Below are 23,536 nucleotides of genomic sequence, written 5' to 3'. Positions count from 1 at the left end.
GAAATACAACGATTTCGTTCTACGAACCAAGTTCTTCCGCCTCAAGTATTCTTTAGAAGGATAATTTGTTTTGTTACTTTTAGGATTTATTACGGTTTGTATATCGGGACTATCTAAGGTAATAGTTTTTACTCATTGGGATTTTGTTAAGGAATATTTAGAAGAGACTCTCGATTTTAAAAATTAATTTTAACTTTGACTTCCTACTAAACAATACAAAAGTAGCGATCAAATAAACAAATTGCTGCTCTACCACGATTCGCTTATCTGTTATTGCTTCATTAAATTAAATCAATCTGCGCCGCGTACGATGATCCCTAATCCGCTATTATAATAGAAGGCGGGTAAAATTTTGGCGGCAACAACGCCTGCGACATTCCTTAGAAAGCGGGAGCGCGGGAATCAATAAAGGATTTCCTGGCGGCGTGCCCACGCATGTGCGTGGCGCCCGAGGCCCTGAACCTCGTCCATCGCGGCGCCTTCGACGGCCTTCGCTCCCAAAATGACAACAACCTCTCGTCATGACAAAATTTTGTAAAATCTGTAGAAAAAATTGAAAAAAATAATAATAGGGTTACATATGCCTATAATAAGAATGCTCGCAAATGTCACCCTCGATTAGAGAATAATAATAGGGTCGACCGTTTCTGACCATCAAGTGTATGCATGATCAAATAAATCTCAATAATAGGGCTGCGTTATTGGGCGTATGATTCGCGCGCAGCGTCACTGCGGCTGGGCGGGCGGCGCGGCGGTGAGGAGGGACGGGCGACGGGCGCGCGGCCGCCGTACACTCTGTTGCCACGTCCACTCGTCCCCGCACGCCCCGATGCCTCAGTCCTGGTGACATTGCAGTGCAGTGCGAGTGGTGTGATCCCATGTAGAGACCCAGTGGAGTGTGTTCCTCTTGTCATGTGGCGAGTGCGATGGCGCTAGGCACCATGACCAGGCGCCCGCTGCTCCTCCTCGCCCTATTGGCGGCCGCGCTTGCCAACCAGCTCGAAGATATCCCTCACAATGAGTATGTATTTAAAGCTCAGCTTTACTTATGAATAGAATGAGAGAATTACTTTTAAATGTATAGTTTGCATAGATTTCTTACTATAGACACATATTACAAAATGTATAATGATGTGCATAATTTTTTATTTCTAATTATAAGTAAAACATATTGCTAAAACCCCATTTTGGTTGTCAATTCTTAGTTAAGAGTTGATGAAGATAACAACTAACCTGTATTCATCTTATTTTAATAATTATAGTATGATTTTTCTTTCATCTCTAAAATATAGTACTTCCTCTAAAATCCTGAATAAAGCAAACTTCCTAGATATTAGCTGAAATACCATTTCATTCATCATATTAATTGTCCGTCTACGGTATAAGAGTTACTACTGCTACTACAGCTAGTATTCTTATTATACGCGAGCTTTACGACCCGACGATTGTATGCGCTATATAGTATTGGTTGCTTATACATCAGTGATAGATATTATATATATAAAAGCAATAAGGTTTAAATATATTTTAATCGAATATTTTCTGTATATGTTAAATTATTACTTGACATTTACAGTAAGGTGGAGGTGGTTTTTTTTCAGAGCTTTTGTCTTGGTTCTTGGTTGATATTACGAACGTATTAGTTCATAAAATATTGCATAAGTTAGTCTACAAATAAGGTTTTCTCACAATAGAAGTAATTTTACAAGAAAACCTTTATTGCACCTTAAAATCAATATAATAAAATGCGGAAGTTTAGTTTAAACTAGTGAGATTATTAGAAATTTGAGGTTTACACATATATCTGAAGATGACCGCAATTAAATGGTTCTACATAATATTCCATTGCTATGTTATAGCTGACTGGACAATACCAATACATGTATGGCAGTGTAATGGAAGTATTAGAATGAAATGCTAAAATTACTAGTAATAATATACATATTGACTATGATAATTTTGACTTTTCAAATAAATGTTTTTAGTTTATTCATATCTTTAATTAAGACATTGACAATTGACCTTTGAAATTAATATTTAAGACATTTGAATACCTCGAAAATTGGGCGGAAGGTGGGGAACAGTTTGTCTTAACACTAGGTTCCCTCCTCTTGCTATGTGCAAAAAAAGAATTAAGTCATTACGCTAATCACTAGAAAGCGTCAATTGCATACCTAGCACAAACAATTTCTTACATCAAGTTGTTTATAGTAAGTGAAACGAATTTACTTTGTATGATGAAAGCACTCGTAGTGAAGTGTTTTCATTTCGTGTTAGGGCAGACGTGCAGCTGGGACTGCAGGGTATTTCAGGCTTTGTGCCAAACATCCCATGTCAGACTATATATAAATATATATAAATAATAGAGACATGTACCAACATTTGTTATACTTTAATAAACAATGTTATGTTCGTGTAGTATTTTTTTTTTATTTATTTTAAATTAAAAAAGATAAATTCTAGATAGATTTCTGTTTAAAAACTTGTTGAATATATAAGTCGAACATTTGCTTAAGTAATTATTTGCTTTTACAAAGTTATATATGAATCTATTTAATTATTAGTTTCTGTTGTTTGGAAGGTGGAAGTTATCGTAGGCGTAGCACAGAAACTTACGGTGCGCCTACGTTAGGCATTATATAATAGTTAAGGTTAAATAAGATAGCGACATTATTTTATATAATATTTCTGTATTACGTAGGTTGTATAGAGTAAAATTAAAATAAAATTAGAAAAATATATACTATAAAAATACATAAAGAAATAGCTAAAATACAAACCGCCAACATTACTCTCATAAGGAATACAAGTGTACACTGCGTATATTTACTGTTTAAACAAAAGGCAAAGTTAAGATTTTATTACATTTTAGAATAAGTAAAAATGGAGAGGCCACCGTGGCGCAGTGGGACAGTATCTAACTGCAAACGCGGTAATTCGGAGTTTGATCCCCTTTCTGAGTGTAGGGAACTGCACAATATATAATTTTATTTAAAAGAAACATCTGTAAGCATGCATTGTAAGTGACCCATGAATATTAATTAACTATCGTCTTATTAACATCGTTGCGATGTCGTAGCCCATATGAGTAAATAATTATTTTCATTACCTCTCCCTGGTGGTTAGTCCCACTGAACGTCCAATGGTGCATCCCAGTGGCGAAAGGCAACGCCAAGCCTAAGTTCGATGAGGGGGGAGTGTTTTGACAATAGATTCTCTCTATCTAAAAACGGAGAAGACAATGTATTATTTTGTTTGTTAATAAATTATATGTTAGATTATCAATTATCGATTCCGTTGTAAATATTATTTATTTATTTTCTTATAACAAAAAAAAAAGAAATTTCGCAACTGTTACGAAAAGTATTAAAAAACATCAACTGATTTATTGACAAGAAAAATGCTTCTATCAGGCGTATTAAATTCTTTTTACTTTCGAATGTAATGATGTCTCAAAATCAATGCAAACTGTGTTTCTTTACACAGAAACACATTTGAATGAACAACGCAGACATTTACTCTAACATCGTTGAATACAGGACTTCCGGCGTAGTAAGATACATTCAACTAGCGCACTTCACAGCGACCCATTGATTTGTTTTTCTATAGTTAATTGGATATAATATTTACATAGAAAGTTCTTTGATTTCCCGTTAGTGATGTATGTTGAGCAAATGTACTTTAATCAAGTATTATTTATCTTTTGACACTTACACTCTCTTCTTATTAAAACGAATGGCTGCTTAAACTAAGGCTAGTTATGGCTTTACCGAGTTTTTATCTTATTTTAATAAATATAATTACACAAAAGTTAGGAGATGAGTTCTACTATGATGGATGTAATTGTTTATTCCTTTCTTTCACAATCATCTTGAGTTTCTATTCTTAGCCAAAGTGATGAGTGCTCAACTGGCACTTTCTAACCGCCAAAGAATAGAATAGAACAGATAAGATCAGATTCTATTCTACAATGCTGAATAATAAATAAAGAAATATATATTTATAGTTAATAGTGTTAGTGAATTCCATTATATTGAGGGTTAATTAATTACGTTATATCTTAAACAAATATTTAAAAAATAACACTTATTATGTGGAAAGAGGAAAAAACTATGTTTTTAAACTGGTCCAATTATTTTGGTATAATATAGAAAATTACAACTTGTCACAAATTCATTATCGTACAATCAAGTTACAAATTTCTATTCACATCGTCTCGCTAATAAAATTCTTGTTAGTGGTTATGAACCACAAGGTGTGGGCGTTCAATGAATATTCTGTTAATAATCTTTGACCTTTCTCTTATCATTCCAATATCAACCCACATGCTATGCTCAGGAAGTGATAAAAAAGTATATATTTCAATATATTTTTTTAAAAAAGTTATTACTATTTATATGAAGGCAAGCATTACTTTGCGATCGGTTTTCTATTAAATTATATATTTTAAATGAATCAATTAGACTGAACCCTACGATGAATCATAGCGTAGAGTTGCGCCCCTTAACACGCAATAGCTCGGATTCAGGCAGTGAAGGACGAGTATTTTGACATTAGGACCCTCTGCCTCGCAAATATGGGATAAAGCATAAAATTAAAAAGAAATATCACTTCATATTGTTTATTCTTACAAATATTTGTGGTTACTTGGGAAAAACCTACTGATAAATTACTAGGTATCTTTTCAATTCTTTACAGATGCAGCGCCGTATGTGTACCTGATCTAATTAAAGAATAATATATTCTAAATCTTAAATATTAAGATTGGCTTTAGCATTCAACCCCAGATCGATATTTTCTGCACATCATTGTATGCAGTCAAAATTGCATAATAATTTTGTCATAAATATAATTTAAAAAATATATATAAATGTAAATTGTCAACCATCGCATATACTCGTATTCTTATATGTTATTACCCTATGTCTAGACATGTAACATACCGTAGCAGCATGTTTCTAAGGTATTTTATTTTTGAAGTAATAACTTGAATCAGTGTTTTGTTGAGATTTTTTGGTAAAATAATAAACCCAAGAAAATTGGCCTCTTCTCTTCTCTTTCTCAATATTTTTTTACAACATGTTAACCATTTTATATTTCAACATATATTACCATACCAGTAATTGTTCATTATTAATAAATCCATGATTTTATTGATGAAAATTGGGTCAGTCTTTTTGATTATTATTTACCGCGTAGCCTTGTAGCTCGTAGCATCGTACGTAGCTCGTGGGCTACGCGTTTCCGTTCCATTAGCTCCAATAAACGCACCGCTATTTATTCCAGTGAAGTAATTCGTATTACCAAACGTAATTTTCGTTGGTAATTGTGTTTTTTTTGTTTTCTAATAAGATTGTTGTCTATTTGGAAAAAAATATTAGAAAGGAATCATTTTGTAAAATATTAGCTTTTAATTGCAATAACTCAGAGTTGTGTTGACCTATGACATATTCCGTAGGTACAGTGGATTACATCGCAACGGTTACGTTACGTGACGTTATATAAAATATAGCCTTCCTCTATAAATTGACAATCCGACATGAAAATAATTAATAATTAGAAACAGTAGTTCGTGATGTTAGTGCGCTCAACCAAACGAACTGTTCCACTTTACAATATTTACAGAAGTTTACAAAGATTTGATTTTTGCTTATTTAAGTATATTATAAAATATATATAAATATAATTTTATCATCAGTCTTACACTAAGAAATGTTCGTAGTCGCGCTAGTAAAAAGATGCTTTGGTACTTTGTATAGGATATCCCTCACAGATATACATTGATTACAAGCAAAATAAATTATATACATTATTTATCCGTCCCGTACAAATAAAAATTTGTTAACTTCCTAACTGGAAGTTAGGGCGGCAATGTAAAAAAAACCTCTAAAAGCCACAATTCTAAGCGAGGACCTTTTCAACGTTGCCTAATATGTCTTTTTGGTCACGTGGTTTATAACAGTAAAAAATGCTTCAGCAAAGGACAAGTATTTGCCTCGTTTCAATTATACATAAAAATTAAAGCTCGGAAGTTGTTAGCTTAAAGAAAAGTTTCTTACGATTAACAATTTCTTTTCTATATTGAGAAAAAATATTTAAGATTAGGGTGTTAAGAGATAACTATCAGATTTTTAAAGTAAATAAAAAGAAAACGAAAAATAAGTAAAAAAAAAAAAATCCAGATTAGATTAACTCATAAGCCGCCAATTAAACGTTTTTATTGTGCGGTCCGCCGTACAAACAGGCAAATGAAACTAGTTATGATCTGTTTCCACAACGTAAATATTTGCGGAGAGGCACGCGGGGCACATGTCAAAGGCGGCCGGCGCGGGTATTGATCTAGAGGGGGTGTGGGGGGCGGGGGAGGTGGTGCGCGGGTTGCGGCGCGAGGGGCGAGGGCGGCGGCGTACTACGGAGGCTGGCTTACGTAAGGGCGCGCGTCTGACACCCCGTCTGCTACGACGACGCTGATTAATAAAACAACTATCAGATGCAACCAAATATCATGGATTACCTACTTCGTCTTTAATTAATTTAGCTTAGATGTTATTGAATTTGCGTTGCATTGCTGAAGAAGCAATCGGGTAATATTAATTAAGTAAGGACTTAAGTATCAACATTTTAAATATTCCTTAAAAGGATTTGCTAGTAAAACATAAATAATGGTTGTTCAAACAACACTCGTTTTTGTTAATTGGAAATTGAACAAATATTGAATACTAAAATTTATCTAAGTATTTTATAACAATAGTATCTTCAAAGGAATCATACTCCAACTAAATCACATTGCTAAAGGTGTAGAAACAATAAAGCTAGTCGTAAATCAGGTAAGAGTCAAATCGAGTTAGTCGCGAGATTCCGGCGCGGCGCGGGGGTTAGCGCCGGGCCCGGGCTAGGGTTAAACCGATTATAGTAACAAGATATTTTAAGCGGATCTCTGCTCTGTTAATCCGCCACTTTTCGTTTTTTAACACTATTCAGGATTTCTTTTAGGACCTGGACCAGTGAAGCTTTTAGTGCTTTTTATTTAAGCTTTCAAAACTTTTCCAAGAGGAGATACCGTGTTTGTAAGTTTTCTTCGCTGATTTCTACAAATTTATTTTTTGTATAAGTAGTTTAAAAACACTTGTTTTATGATCATTTATTTTTACAGCTAAATAAATAACTTATACAGTACATAAACATAAGACCATTTCCCGAGTAAGATAAATGCTTACAGTATTAGAATATAAACAAAAATGATAACAGTTACGCAGATAGCACTCTCGAAGGGCCGCTACCCGGCATTTCATTTCAAAAGATCGTATTTTCAGTCGCCCTAAGAGCGCTTGTGAGCACCTGACGGTGTCGTGGTAGAGGAAGACCCGAAGCGGGTGAGGAGGAGCGCTTTAAATAATTTAAAATTCGTAACTTCTGCTCATGACGGCCCAAGTTAGAACAATGGCCGCGAACATCCCCGATTGCTAATGAGAACACTCTGTGGGCCGTTTCGAATAATAAATAAAAGCGATACCTATTGAACTTAGTGATGTACATATTTTTAACGTTAATATATTTGATTTATTTAGTGGAAAAATATATAAAACTAATAAGGTATATATATACTGTATTTATTTATTGTTTTTTTTTAATTTAATTTGAGAATTAACTCATAAAAATAATATTTTTTAATTTTATTTATATGCCTATTACTTAAATGTATACCTTGGTTCGAAATAGAAATTGTAGTAAGATAAAAATAGTGTTTACTCACTGCTTAGACGAGGATTTAAACATAGCATATTTGAATCTGGAACAATATGTTAAAAATAATTGAGAACTACTACACTATTTAGAACTCCATCCATTAATCTATCTTTAAACTAAAATCTTTAACTTTAACTTGAGACTATTTTTATTAGAATTTGAATCTTCATAAAATATGTAGAAATTACTTTTCGGTAGATATTTAAATAAAATTATGCAGAGGCCGCGAGAGAGGCTAGAGATATAGCTTCTGGCTGTAAACGCGACGGTTGTAAGTTCGATTCGCGCTCGGGGGTATGAATTGTTATCATTTCCTCGTCTTAGTATCAAGACAAAACGTGACGTTGAGGTTGGCAGCAGCTTCTCAACTCGCAGTTTCTGGAAAATTATGTGGAGAACGGAGTGTCCTTACACAAGATTTTCTTTAGTTTGTTCCCCTTGTAACAAAAACGCATTCTCACATGTTTAAACATTTTTAATACCTATCACATAAAATACATAAATAATGCTTTACAACAATATTTTAATATTAAAAGAGAATAACATTTTCAATCACACGCCAGTAGTACCTGCTCTTCGCAAGGCTCGTTACACTCGTTAATTAAATTGGTCCTCCCATCATGAGCCCTCCTATATCTCACGCTGCGACAAAATGATACCCAGTGTAACCTCTGATAACACTTACTTGTTATAAGGGTGGTCGACCGAGTGGAAAAAATGCTTAACCCGCTTCCCCCCAATCACATTTACTTCTGAGAATCATTTCGGTTCTTAATACACGTTTCAGCCATATCTTTGACGTACCCTACTTGAATTTGATACGTAAAGGTAAATATTGTCAAAAGAAATATAATAAAGCGAGACAAAAGGTAATTACGTGGAGTATAGTGTATAGTGTTACTGCAATTACTATGTGTGATTGTAGGGGAACACTTCTTGTATATTGTTTTGTAACAATGGCACTCGTTATGGAATGAAGTTATTAAAAAAGTAATCATTAGTTACTGGGTATTACCGAAAAGTTCCTAATTAGAAATATAAAGAATGGAAATATTAGGAAATATAATTTTCTATTATATCTATATTTAGTTTATTATTTACATTTCTATACTCTATATATTCATAATAATGAACTTAAGCTCAAGTCTATTAATTTGGACTATATTTGGACAAACAATAACTATTTTGTTGATCCTCTCTCGGAAAAAGGAAAGATATAAAAACTTTTCTGCATTATACGACTATTATGAGGACAAAGTTCGTCCTCCGAGCTTTCTTGAATTGTTCAGACAAGATTTTTTACGTCCAAATGGAACAAGGGCATAGATCTACCCGGACACTTAATTAAATGTCGTGACAAACGATGCGTGACATGAAGAGGTACGAGGTAATATATTTTTTGTTGCAGAGTCAAGAATTGGGCGCTGAAGTTCGGCGTCGACCTGTGGGAGTTCGGGCGGCACTTCACAAAAATGAATCAAATACAAAACGTGAGTAAATGCATTTTCACGGCGGTATCCGAGAGAAGTGTGTGGTATTCTTTTCGCTTTAGAAGTGAAGCGAGGGGCAACGCCGGGCCGATCGGTTGGACGCGCTGCTACAAAAACGCAACGAGAGAGTTCGCACCCCCACCCGTGCCCGCGGGGCCGCTCCTCTTCGCGACCCAGTTACGGGCGGGTGGGAAGTATCAGATACTGTTGAAATACACTCGGCGTACTCCCGACTCCCGACTCCCGACTCCCGAGTACACTTACCACTACGATAATTAACAGCGACCTTCGATATCTGCTAGTCTCTAGTCTCTAGATGAAACTCTTATATTTTTTTGTATTCCAATTTCAATTGAAATCACAGAAACGTCACATGAGGCACTCTAATTAGTGAAATTCGCTCGTTATAAATTTATATGTTTATTTAATTTTCATTATAATAATACTGTATTCATGGAAATAGTAATTGTATGAAATATTTTTCTTTGTTATAATTTAATCAAAATTGTAATAATTAAGCTTACCAATGAATTAAGTTATTTTCAAATTATTTTGGTTAGAAATTATTCGATGCCACTGAAATACATATATAGTAATTCCAATTTAGATAACAAATCGAAAGAGTAAACTATTCATGTAATGAGATAGGTCGTACCAGTCGTACCATGTACAAGTAAAGGTTACCCATCAATAGACTTCGAGGTCTAGGTAATTATTAATTATTTGTTGCATACTTACTTCTAAGACGAGTAATTAATAAATCGAAGTCAGTCGTAGCGCAGGAGCACAAGCGTGTGACTGTAAACGTAACAGATTGTGAGTTCGATTTCAACTCGAGGAAATTTATTTATATATTACACTAGAGGAAATTAAATATTTAATATTTTCCTTTCTTCGCTGACACTGACACTGTAATTACACATGCATAAAATACGTATTCTGATTTACTCTTTTTCTGCATATTTGACACATTATGGACATATTTAAAAGCTTTTTTTTAACAATTATTCGGCATCATCGGCATGTGATGAACCTACACATTTCGACCACGTCTGCCTCTGTGGTAGAACAATCAAAATTCTGTCCGAGATCGCGCTCCTGAAAGTAATATAATGTTTCGAAAGAGAAACTTTGCCATCGGAACTTATTCAATATTAGCGGCGTCTATCGCAAACTACCTACGCGATATCACTGCTATAAATCATTTATATATACTTATTTAGTTCATAACTCTATTATTTCCCCATTTACGGTTCATATAAATAATTGTTGTTTTACTACTCTTACGTTAAATATACAATAAAATAATTAACCATCTAATAAAATAACTATAATAAATAATTGTGCAAGGTATCGTTCGCAAAGCGTTTGTACAATATGATCCAGACCAATTCCACGTCATTCGTGTAATCTTTTAAAATGGTTTTGTCCATCCGTCGGATGTTCTCACCGAGGCTGTGGACGGAGTTTAACCTAATTTCGCCAGTATTTTATAAAGGCCTTCACCTTATACGGGCTTGGGGCACTATCGAGAAAAGTGGAACAAGGTAGATGGCGATAGGTAATGTCGATGTCGTACATGCGCTTTCTAAGAAATGTCTCCAATTTGTTCAATAGGTATTTCGGTTCTCTGATGGAACCTGTGTATTTTACAGCAATTAAAAGCATTTATCTACAATTTTCTTTAAAAAATCATATATCGTTACGTGATTACGTCTTTTCTTACTATATAATTTTCCATATGCTGTATTCAGGCTACTTCATTATTTTCATATCATAAAACAATATCATATTAGTAAAAACATACATGTTTAGATTCTTACTTTTATTTGGTTAATTCTTCTGTCATTTGTAATTTTCATATGAGATTTGAGAAATTATAGTTTTTTCATAAAAATGTAAAAAGAGAAATTTTGAAATGGACTTCAGTAAATGTTCAATATTAATATCGAGCGAGGATTGAACATTTGAACAGATTGAAAATTCCAAGATGCTTTGTTCACTCTTTTGCGCTTCAAAAACTTTAATTTCATTTAGTACTGTTCAGGTAAAATATTCTTTGTTTTTTGGATGAAACTCTGATTATCACCACAGACAAAGATTACATGATTTATATGAAGATTAGAATTATATGGAGAATATTTTGTAGTAAAATACAATTAAAAAGTATTACAATATTAAGTAGATTTTAATATTTTTTTAATATAAATCTTTAGGTATTTGTATAAAAAACATGTAGGTATATAACACGTACACAATGTACTATGTACATGTTTTATACATAAATATTACTTAGAATAAATGGTTGTGGCGAAAACTTTGTTGGATGCGGGAGAGTTTACATCAAAGGTAAAATGAATGGACGCTGCTTTACCCACTATACTCGTATATTATTAGCAAATAATTTAAGTAAACCATTTACCTGAAAATATCAATAAGAAACGAAGATATTTTCAACAAGATAATAGCAAATTTACGTTATTATTCATTCTGAAATATAAGCTTTTGGAAACACTTATTTGTACTTAATAACCTAAGCTTTGACTTTGACCTTTATAATATTAAGTGTACACTTAAAATAATATGTTAATTTAAAAACAGGGTACGTATTTAGTTACCTTTATAAGCATTCCTAACCCATATTTCACAGCTCAAGTAATATTTCCCCCCACACGCCTCGCAGTTGGCAAACCATAGAACTAATATTTATACATATGTATCTACATACTAATTGGAATATTACGAATAGAGAAATCATACATAACGATATATGTATATAGCACTTCACCAATCGAACTAAATGCGGTTTAATAGAAACCGCACACAGCCTCCGAAACCGCATAGACGGTCACATAATTAAATTATAAATAATAATTAATATAAATCTATTTGAATATAAATCTAAATGAGTGAGCAAATGTTAAATCATATTAAGTTATGTACCACCCCCCCCCCTCGTGTGGTACATATTTTTTGCGTACGTAAATGGAGTTCTCTTGTGAGTGGTACGCACAACTGCCGCCCGAGTGAAAAGCCCTGTCCGTCGAGGAGTGCTGGTCCCTCGCCTAAACGTATCGTGACCAAGCGTATTTACCTTTTTACGTATTACAAAATATATGTTAATTTGTTCAATGTTTATTATCTAATATTAATTCACAAATTTATATTTTTAATTTATAAATAATAATAACCGGTCAAGTGTATGTTGGACTCTCCCACCGAAGGTTCCAATTTCAATTCCAAGAAGGTACCAATTTTAGGATTGTAGCAAATCTGATCTTTTGATTACTTTGACTTAGAAGTTTGATTTTTCTGTACTCTATGCAACTGTAGATCTAAACATTTGATATTTCAACTTGATATCTGCAAGCTATCTTGATATAATTTATCTTGATCCCATTTTACTTTCGAGATGCGGAACCCTAAAATACATATAAATTATTATCATTCATCAAAAAAAATATTTGGCAAGTGCATTACAAAAGTGATTGAATAAGACTAAATCGGCAACTATGACCTAAGATAGTGTAACATTGCGGTATTTCCAATGTCTAACAATGGGTAGAGGTCGAGAGGGGTTATGCAATGATATTATATAATGTAGTTCCACAGCGGACCTCTTTCGTACCTATAGCACAAAATTCGCAGTTTATAGTCAATGCGGACTATAACGTTTTGTCATACAAATGCAGAAATTATATAAAAGCTTTTCGTCAATTAAATTATTACAAAATCAATAAAGATAAAATATTAATTAATGAGGCCAGTTCTAGCGCAGGCACAAAGTGTGACTTTAAACGTGAAAGGTTGTGGGTTCGATTCCCTCTCGAGGAAATGAAATATTTAATATTTCCATTTTTTTCGCTCTGTTGTCGCGGCAAGGGCAGCGTTGAGGTCTACTACTCAAAACGCAAAGCTTCTAGAATTAGGAGGTAAATCGGGAACAGAGTATCTTAAAACTAGCTTCCCTTTGCCTATCCTGGTGTGTGCGGGATACAGCGTGACGCTAAAAAAATCCTTAGACCAAAAAAGAACATATATATATATATAATAATTATTAATATTGAAATAATTTATTACTCAGTATGTTTTTTGTATAAGTGACTCTGGCACATTCAAAGAAACAAATAACAGAACAGAATGTGAAATCTGCCAACAAACGACTCCATAATGTATGTATATATTTCCATCAAAATAATTAATAATAATTAATAATTAAATGCAAATTAATATATTTGAAGCAGCAGTAACGACAGCATAAGGATAACACGTTATGATATCAACTTCGATTACTAAAACTAGTAATCATTAGAAGCATCGTCCAATCACCGGGTGGCCTGTAAGGACGGAGGTGCAGAATACAGACCGGATTAAATTAACGGGCTTAATTGAATTTAGCTTCCTTGTCGGCCAATGCGTCCCCGGGGGACCGCCGCCCGCGCTGCAGCTCTCACCCACTTCATTAAATATTCCTGAAAATCTATGTATTCTAATGTTATTTACATTCATTCATTATTATTGTAATTGCTTATGGAAATGGTGGAATGAAAAATATGAGGATATTATTACGTTTAATTGGATTAAAGTAAATCTATGTTTTTATGAAACCACCCATAGAGTTGGGCTTAATTAAACTACGAGAGCTTTATAAATAAAAATTAACTTGACCCAGGTTTGAAGAGACAGTCGCGCTGAAGTCTCATTAAAATAAATATTTTGACGCAAAGCTTATATAAAAGTTTATCTGCAACATAAAATAAATTGAATATTCAAGGTAAATTTATATGCCACATTAATTTTAATTAATTTTGTTGATTATTTTAGTTACGACGCAATTTAAAAATACAATGTCGAGTGACGAGTCTCAAAAATATTACAGTACGTAATATGTCAATGCCGTTTAAACACGAAAATTTATTCTACAAATAGTTAAATTTGTGAACTATAATAATAAAATAAATAAAATTGAAAGTACAATAGGCGAAAGAGCGTAAAATAACGTCATTACTAATAGAGCTATTCGATTCGAGCAATACGACATCAACGAGTCGTTAAAATGATACGATTACAGTACAGACGCTTCGTAGCCCGTAGTCCTCTACGTCCGCCATTTTTATCCCACAGCGGAGGTGTACTTAAAATGAACTTTATTGGGTGAACGGAGACTGTTTTGCAGTAAAAAGGTTTACTACCTTTGTATAAAGACTGTATAGAGCATCGTTTAATTTCCGATTTCTATTAACCCATACGTTAATTGAATGTTTCCTTTAACAATATAAAAAAAATAAAAAGTATCTATTCGTTGCAATTACACGCTTGAGATAATATAAAACATGAGATTCTTGAACATTTTAAATACTGCCTATTACCAATTATGCTTTATTGTATAAAAACGAAATAAAAAACAGAATTAGCCAAACTGTAATAATATATTTGATTAGATTAGATAGCGCTACAAAGACGACATCGGGTACAATCCAAAATTCAATAACACCGCTGGCGGGGCGGCGTCTCCGTCGAATAACAATAATTTGGCAGCCAGCATCCGCCAAATTCCGGACGTGTTTCCATTTTTAAATTTGACAGATCTGAGCCGCCATGTTGAGCCCAATAACTCACCGCCTAATGTAGCGCGAGTGCGCGATTGTTGTCATTTTAGCGAATAATGCGAGCGTTACACTCCTCGACGCATGTATATCTGCTATGAAAGCCTTAAATTACGTGCCTGCTCGCACCGATATTACTACTAGTTTATTCAACTAGTGCTATATTCATTTATATTGGCTTATAAACGAAATTGTGTATCTATATCTACATATGTAACAAACGATGTGTAAGATAGTTTTGATTTCATTGGAATACTCTACACAATGAAAACAATAGTTCAGTTCGATGTATATCGATTTTTCGTCTCCAAATAGACAGAGTTACTTACAAATGCCACTCTATCGATTGTTGCCGTACCTTTAAATCGTTAAGCATTTAATGCCAAAGAGACCACGTGAATTGTAGCCTTTTAAATGTATAATAATAAATGTGACAATTTTATTAAATTTAAAAATATGTTTTCTTTGTCCAGAAATATCATGAATACAATGTGGAAGTGGTGCGAAAGGATGGACTTCTTCTGGTCCGGGAACTAGCTGCTGAAGTTAAGAACCACATGGACTTCAAGATAAACGCAGTTATGGTAAGTACAAATGTATACTTTTTAGTTTCCTAAAAATATGAATTATTGACATAAGTAAGAATAAAAAACTATTAATGAAACTATAGTTTAATCAGACTTTAACAGGAATGCAATCAGATGGTTGTTTGTTCTTATTTGTATTTACGTGTATAACATCATTGTCTTTTTTATCTACCCTTTGTTGAGCTATCGTTTATATGTAATTTAAATAAACGCAAAGATCGTTATATGGTTTTCCAAGTAGTATTTGTTTTTTGCGAACTTGTTACATTTTCTCTAACATTTTATTAGAAGACCAAGGTCCATAAGACCACAACTCAATATGTGATGTTTGCTATGCCGACTATGCCGTAATTAACTTATATACAGGGTGGAAGAGGCAGCGCTTCTTTTACTGAAACTGCATATAGGGTAAAATATTTCAAACCCAGAATTAAAAAAAATAATCAAGGTACCTCAACGGTTTGGACGTAGGATTTTTTTTTCATTTCACGATTTTTATCCATACCTGTATTTCGTGTGACGCACACATACGTGTGCGATGTTTCCGATTTGACAGGTAAGTCTGTGCGTGCCTATGTTATATTTTACAAATGGCGTTTTATTTTAAAACGATAATTTTATTATTTATATTATGTTTGAAAAAAATTTTTTTTCATTTTGGAGAATTATTTTTTTTCCGAAATATATTAGGCTTTTAGAGAGTAGTTAAAACTGTGGTTTCATTTAAAGTGGCGCTGACAATTCCACCCTATAGATATAATAAATTTTAAAAATAGCATAATATACTATTTACTATATAGAATATGTACTATTTATTTACTGTGACGCAACTAATACAATTACCGTAAAGTTAATTCTCACCTAGATTAACATGTTAGAAACCTTAAAAAGACAGTCTAACTAACTCATTGGCGCTGTGTAAGTATTCTTGCGTAATTTATTTAACACTGTTTCATATCAATTTGTGTTTACAATTTCATGTACTCGAAGTTAAAATAGAATTTTAAAGGAAAGTCAATAGCATTTTTTTAAATTTATTTTAATTTATCCTCTATTTTTAATATTTAAAATTTAAACTTATTATTAGAGCGTAGGTATTGGAATCAGGTTGAAAACACTGAGATCCATCAGCAATGTTATTAGGAGAATTTTAAATATCTCTAAATTCTCTCACTATAAAAAAAACCTAAAATTAAATGAGAATAAGAAATAATCATAAATACAAAATACTAACAAAATAAGTATAAATAAACTTAATAGTATAAAATAGATAAAGCAGTTATAAAAAAAACGCTATTTTTAATCAAGTTAGGTACTTTTAGTATTGAAATTCTTAAATATTACTAATTTTTAAGAGGACTATCCATAAAATTGAAACTTTTACTGCTTTCGTTTAATTGAACTTAAAAGCACTTGCTGCTCCTAATTGAAACAAAGTATCTTAATACTCATCGAGTGCATTCTTCCAACACGACAACGTATAAATAAATATTAAAATATTAGCCCTTCAAGGACCTTTTGTTTTCATAATGAAACAAATCGCTTTGCTTATAAGAAAAGCTACTCTTTTACAGAATTGTTGTCTTCACAATGAGATGAGTCTTTGATAGAAACTTAAATAAAAAAGCTATCCGCTTCTTTTTATCACCAGTTTCTTTGACGTTGAAATGATGAATATTAATTTAAAATACAGATATCTTAGTTTTACATAACGGTTTACTGGACTTTTATCTTTTTATTAAGGATATTTAGAGAAAATTGGTTATTTTAATATGATAAATAGTTAAATATATGGTTATTACATTTAATAAATCAGTAAAAGTTCTACAAAAACGGGGCAGCAGCTTTAGTTAAAAGAAGAGATGAAGATTCTTTTTTGAATTGTTTGTTGGTGTTTTAGTGTCGTGGAATAACTATATGTAATTTCTTGAAAAAACATCGTTATTTTGAAGTCGCAATTTCCTTAGCTAGGCTGTTACAGTTCTGTTACAGATCTTCTATTTTATATGTCTATAGAAATGTGAAATTGATACTACTTAATTGTATGTACTTTAATGCTTGACAACTTTTGTTAAGGCGGCCTTTCTTTATGTCTTATATTATACCTGGAGTTTTATACCTAATTGTTCAATAGAAATTCCAAATCTTTAATTTTTATGTCACTGAAAAATCGTCATCAAGTCTTCAAAATCAAATATAGCGTGTCCAGAGCTACAGAAAAGTTTCATTCTTATCGTTCCTGTAGTTCAGAAGATATGCGTGTGATGTACAAACTGACAAAGAGACAGACACTATTAAAAATCTGTTAAGCATTATGTACATTGTTTTGATATATTTTATTATAGTATAGAAGAAGAAAATAATAAAATAATTGTTGAAAAGAAAATAGTGTAGAATATAACTCTATAGTTTGATTATAAGATAGATTAAATATAATATTAATTATATATATACATAATCTTTACTTATGGCTTAGTTCTACATGTGTACCAGTTATTTTTACATACAATTTAAGTTTTTCCACACATTAGATGACATGTCTTACCAACAAAATATTTGACTTCATCAAAGCTCATATGATAATATTATATTTGCGAAGAACTTCCTTATACACGTAAACAGTCAACATTGCGATATAAATATACCTTGCGTCGTAGCTGACGTTATTTGGTATACGACGGCTTCATAAGGTGGGAACATTATAGGGGTTGTCGAATATATTTAAAGAATTTTAAGTATATATAGGATGTACATTTTCAAATAAGATTAGATAGATTATTTAAAAATGTTCGTACTATAAAACATCTAAAACGAAGCTATTCATATTAAAATCTATACGAAAATGAATTCTTTCTAATTTTAATTTAATTAAATTTAACCACAACGCCACCGAAAACCATAAAACAAAAAGAACATATTTTCAGATGAGATTCTTCTTTCTAGAGTAAACACTCAAAAACATGTTTCATGCGACCAAAGTTCGTTAAGAAGTACTTAAGTGTTCTGGTAAAACATTTAATACCCAACCTCCGTTGAGTTGAACACAAAGATTTATGAAGGAGCGACAATGTTTGTCGTGTGAAAGCCAAGTTCGAGTATGAACCAACCGATCCAACCACCCCAATGCCATTTGTGGTTTTTGTTCCCGACCACACAATCTACTAGAGCCGTGCTGGAAAAGTTCCTTTTTTGTCAATTCATCCCCACGCGACGTAATGAAGGCCTACAGTATTCAATTAACCGTAGAGATTGGAATGTTCTGTGATTTGTACCGGATACGTAATTCTATCGGCACGACGCAGCGTTTTGGCTCAATAGTCGTTTATTTTCTGTGGAAATCAAAGTAAGAGAAAATGTAATGAGAGAATAATAAAAATATTTTATAATTAAATGTAACAAAATAATATTATGTGATTTAAATTAACAATGTTTTATTTGTTCGGCAATTTCAAACGTATAAAATATTATTCAGACGTAAATTAATCAAAAATAAAATGCTAATATATTTAAATATTTACTTTTAATTTTGCATAGATAAAACAGCTACACTTGTCGCAGCACTCGTATAAGAGCTTAGAAATACATTAAAATAGAAACCCAAAACGTTTGAAAATGTGCAAGACCTTATTTACGGAGTATACATAGAAAGTTCAGACAAGAATGTCTCTCGAAAATTTAACGGTCAGCGACTCGGGCTTTTAAACAACGTATAAGTATATACCACAATATTCAGTATAAACATTTTATATGTAAATTGACACAGACAGAGTTTAATGAACGAAAAATATGTAAGCTTAACTTGTAAAATTGAATAAATTTTTGTATATTTCAAAGTAGTTCATAAAATTAATCTATATCAAAGGCTCTCCTTTACGTGTTTCAGCGTAGTTTAAATTCCTTAGTGTAAATGCGCGTATGTGAACGAAATTCAGGTGAAATTACGAAGCCGCTATGCCTGGCGGCGCACCGATTGAGTAATAAATCATAATATTATAATAGCTAGCTATAATGTAAACAGGACGCCATCACGCCACCCTCTAACCTCGGCCTCCTCGGCCTCCTCGCCCGCCATCCAAACAATACTTCGTTTAACGAGACAAAAAACGTCAAGCAACGTTGACAAATTAAAATCGATAATATCAATACCGTTCAAACTAAAATATGTATTGCGATTTAATTATAGTTTTTGGAAAAAGCATGACTAAAGTGCTTAAAAATGTTAAAAAATATCAACAGAATTCAATATTTTAACACAGATAAGATTTTTGTAATTTTTTTATTAATTTACATTAAACAACCAATTTTGTTTCTAATTTTTGGAGCTTTGACATTAATTCGTATTGTATTAAATTTATTATCAAAAGCGTACGCCAGCGTATTTAATTAAGCACCACAAACAATAGCTAATGTGACATATTTGCGTTAAATCCACGTATCTGATATTTAGGAGCAATGAACCGGCGGTGGGAACAAAACGCGACCTAGTTGCCAGTGCGCTAATAGTTATTTTACATGAAAGTAATTACTGATACGCACACGTACACAGGCAGGTCGTACGGGCTACGGGGTGATATCGATATCAGTTTAATCTCATTTAGTACAGGTAAAGATTTCGTATATGTAATTTTATTATTGAATTTGAAGTATAAAAATCTATACATAAGCTTAGAAATGCAAAACAAATGAATATCTGTATTCAATTAACTGTAAAGTGGCTCGATCGCCAGTGTGGTTGATCGCCAGCTCTCTACTATCTTAATGTGCTCTACATCAAAGTTTTTGATAAGATGAGGTAAAGCTACCGAAAAATTTTGCTATATCTTTAGGGAGGCAATAGAAGCGGTAAACATTTATTTACTTTTGTGCACCCTACCTTGCATATATACTCATATATAGTGATCAATACATTACTACGTTACCATGATTAAGCGTTATAAATATAACAACTGATTAATAACGTTTGTGAAAGAAAGCTCGTTTAAATAATATACACAAAAGCCAAGTACTCGATTTTAGAATCAGCTCCTGAATGGACTGTCAAGGCGGACATGTATGAGAAACAGTACAAAATCCCTGTGGATGTTAGTGTTTCGTCATTCAGACCCGACCTATTCCTTTTCTTAAAACCTAATAGGCGTAATACTTGTGGAACTTCCATTTCCATTTTTGATGTATAGAAAGAGGCGAATGCTAATGCTTATTTTCAAATAGCTCCCAAAACAGTTCAGTCGCAAGCCCAGACTATTATCTATTCTGACCTTGCTACGTGATAAATCCGGTACCCGCACGGTGAATCGAAATTAATTTCTTGTTGAATGTACACGTATTTTTTCCCCACAATATTTTTTTCTAAATCTGATCACCTATATTTTCGCTTGACCGACGTAAAACGGAGTGTAGTAACATTCCCCAAATAACAAATGATGTACTCGTATATATAATGTTAACCTGATAAATCATGCAAACACCCTTGACACTTGTATAGCACAAGTGAAATTAGTTACCAAGTAATTGTTAAGTTATATAAGATTATAACTCAGGCATCTGTTTACCAAAGCAAGTGTCGCGTTCTTGAAATCTTGTACAAGCAAATATGTTATCAAGATGCGTCGCCAAATTCCTAAGAAATGCCATACGGTGCAAGGTGCAGGGGGCGGTGCTACGAGTACGCTGTTTCCCGACCTTAACGCCGCCATCTGCAAATTGCTAAGCATTTGGTACTGACAAGAAAGCCCTGACATATGTCTCACTAATACGTCGTTTCGTGGCGGACAGACCTGACACGAACGTACGTATGTTAATAATAGTACTGCCTATTCTTGACAATATCTATTATTAAAATATTAATACTAGTGCATTGCTAAATTGCATATGTATATCTCTGAATGGTCTCAATTATTGTATCGACTATGCAAATATTTATTCACATTAAAAATATTCATAACATGAAATTAGCATCTCGAAATCTTTCTGATAATAATAACACAAACTTTAAATGGTATTTTTTTTGTGTCTGTGTACAAACATTTTTTTAACAAATGGTAAGCCACTGTCGAAAAATATTTAGGAGTTATTTTTCAAACATTATTTCTTTCATGAACAGTAGTCAACTATAGTATAATTACCACAATTACGAAATAATTAAAACAGTGTTACGTTGTAAATGATTGCGGTGAATACATTTTTGATGAAACGGATAACCGAACATATTAAAAATGTACATTTCTATTTTACCAATATAAGTTATATGTAGGTTTAATATTGATTATTATTATGCGTGAAAACGTAAATGCGTTATTCTACGACTTTAAGACGAATATACCAATTTTTAAGAAAGTATGTTTTTTGTATGTTTCTTTCTAGCAAGCTATTGCAATTTTCAACACATATCTTAAAAGTAGCAGTATTTAAATGTGCGCGTCGTAGAAAACACGTCCAACTTGAATACGAGTAAGTTAACTTAGAGGCACGGATACAATTTTTTTAAGTGTAAGTAATTAAACGTGTTTGAACGTTAACTAGAATTATTATTTTCTCATAAAATTTTTTAACATTATTAAAAAGTTATGCTGTAAAAGTAAATTCCGGCTTTCATTTAAATTAATGACATTTTTGAATTGAAACACAAATCTCATCAAAAGTAAAAAAAACACAATACAATTCAAGTATACAAATTATTTATAACGTGTATAAATATATAGACGGTTTATAGTATATTCAAATAGTTTCCTTCGAAAATAATCTTAGACCAACATTCCAGCGCTGGCTCTCCACAAACATTCACATAATCAATTTGTATGCAACAGTAAAGCTATTGGATGCCATTCCAAGGTTTATGACAAGACATTTACAAACGTAGAGCGTTAGAATACCTCGTGTAAGCATCAGGGGGAAGGATGTAGAGACGGCTGTAAGGCGTAAGAAGTTATTAAATACCATCTCGCGGGTGCACCGTGACCCATATCCAGTGCACCCGACTTATACGAGTGGACTTTATTGATTCGCAGTCTTGAGACGGTCTGCCATCTCCCTCGCTCCCGCACTGAGCCCCGCAGGCCACTTACTCAATATTCCGAAGAGCCTGCAGTATAGCTTAAGTAACACGCATTCTTCTGTAGATTTTCACGCGGTTTCTCCTTTTAATAGTTTGAAACTAGTTTTGTATTTGTTTTTAAACATTTATATGAAACTAAGTATTATTTTATACATATATTTCACATTTCGTTTTTTATTGTCTTTATAGCAAGATTTTGTCAAAAATATAAAATGTAAGATGAGTAAAAAGTAATATTAATAAATCTTTATACGCTTCACTTATTTAATTTTTCATAAAAATATTAAATATATGTTTTTTACTTTCGTAAGCTATTTATTATAACTATACACAGCATATACTTTTATTAAATTAGCGAATCAATTTTACATTTTTAAAAATAAATTATTATAAAAAAAAATACATTATTAAACATAACTATTATTATTAAAACCTCGTAGCTGTGTAGCATCGTAGACCGCGTAAATATAGAGTGCGGGTTGACGACCTGATTGTCGGATTACATTGACCCTTACAAAGTTAGCTCCATACATTTTATATTAAAAATTGTCTATTTTTTAAAATTTTTCAGTATTGTCAATCGATGGTCATTTGATTTTCTTTGTTGATTTTGTAGATTAACTCCACTGATGAATGTAAATAGTTATTATTATTGTAGAAGATTAAATTATAGGCTTATTGTATATTATTCCTTGTAGTAGTTATATGTTTTAGTTCATTTTTCATTTGCTTTGTTTAATTCTTTAAGAGGACGCCTAAAAAAATGAAGTTTCTCAATTTCTCAATTTGAATTAAACAATCGTTTAGTTACAATTATGTAATAAAAACTTCAATTGCTTGATAACTCTGTATATTTCCAACCAAAACGGGGCAGACAGATTTATAGATTTATTGAATCTGACGTAAGGATTATATCGTTCACGTTGCAAAGCTAGAACGCAACAATGACTTGAAACTCATGGCTGGTGCCATTCCGCTGATATTATTAAAAGATTTTTTTCTATTAAAACTAGAAACTATATACATTTAATATACTTTATTAATAAATGTCCC

At 32.5% G+C, this 23,536-nt stretch overlaps 1 protein-coding gene across 2 annotated transcripts in view; it reads left to right on the top strand.

Moving 5' to 3' along the window:
- Nucleotides 1–798: 798 nt before the first annotated feature.
- Nucleotides 799–23,536, top strand: part of stol (voltage-dependent calcium channel subunit stolid) — a 48,399-nt gene continuing 25,661 nt past the window's right edge. For both annotated transcript variants that reach the window (XM_085191447.1, XM_085191446.1), the window contains exons 1-3: nucleotides 799–1,021; nucleotides 9,155–9,236; nucleotides 15,316–15,426. In XM_085191447.1, coding sequence (XP_085047573.1) covers nucleotides 927–1,021; nucleotides 9,155–9,236; nucleotides 15,316–15,426 — 288 coding nt within the window. In that variant the 5' untranslated portion in view covers nucleotides 799–926. The remainder of the gene's footprint in view (nucleotides 1,022–9,154; nucleotides 9,237–15,315; nucleotides 15,427–23,536) is intronic.

The sequence above is a fragment of the Heliconius melpomene genome, chromosome 10, assembly GCF_056956725.1.
Source record: "Heliconius melpomene rosina isolate 202511_hmr_F chromosome 10, ASM5695672v1, whole genome shotgun sequence".
Lineage (NCBI taxonomy): Eukaryota > Metazoa > Arthropoda > Insecta > Lepidoptera > Nymphalidae > Heliconius > Heliconius melpomene.
Note: the sequence above shows the minus strand (reverse complement) of the source record. Positions and strands in the feature narration are given on the sequence as shown.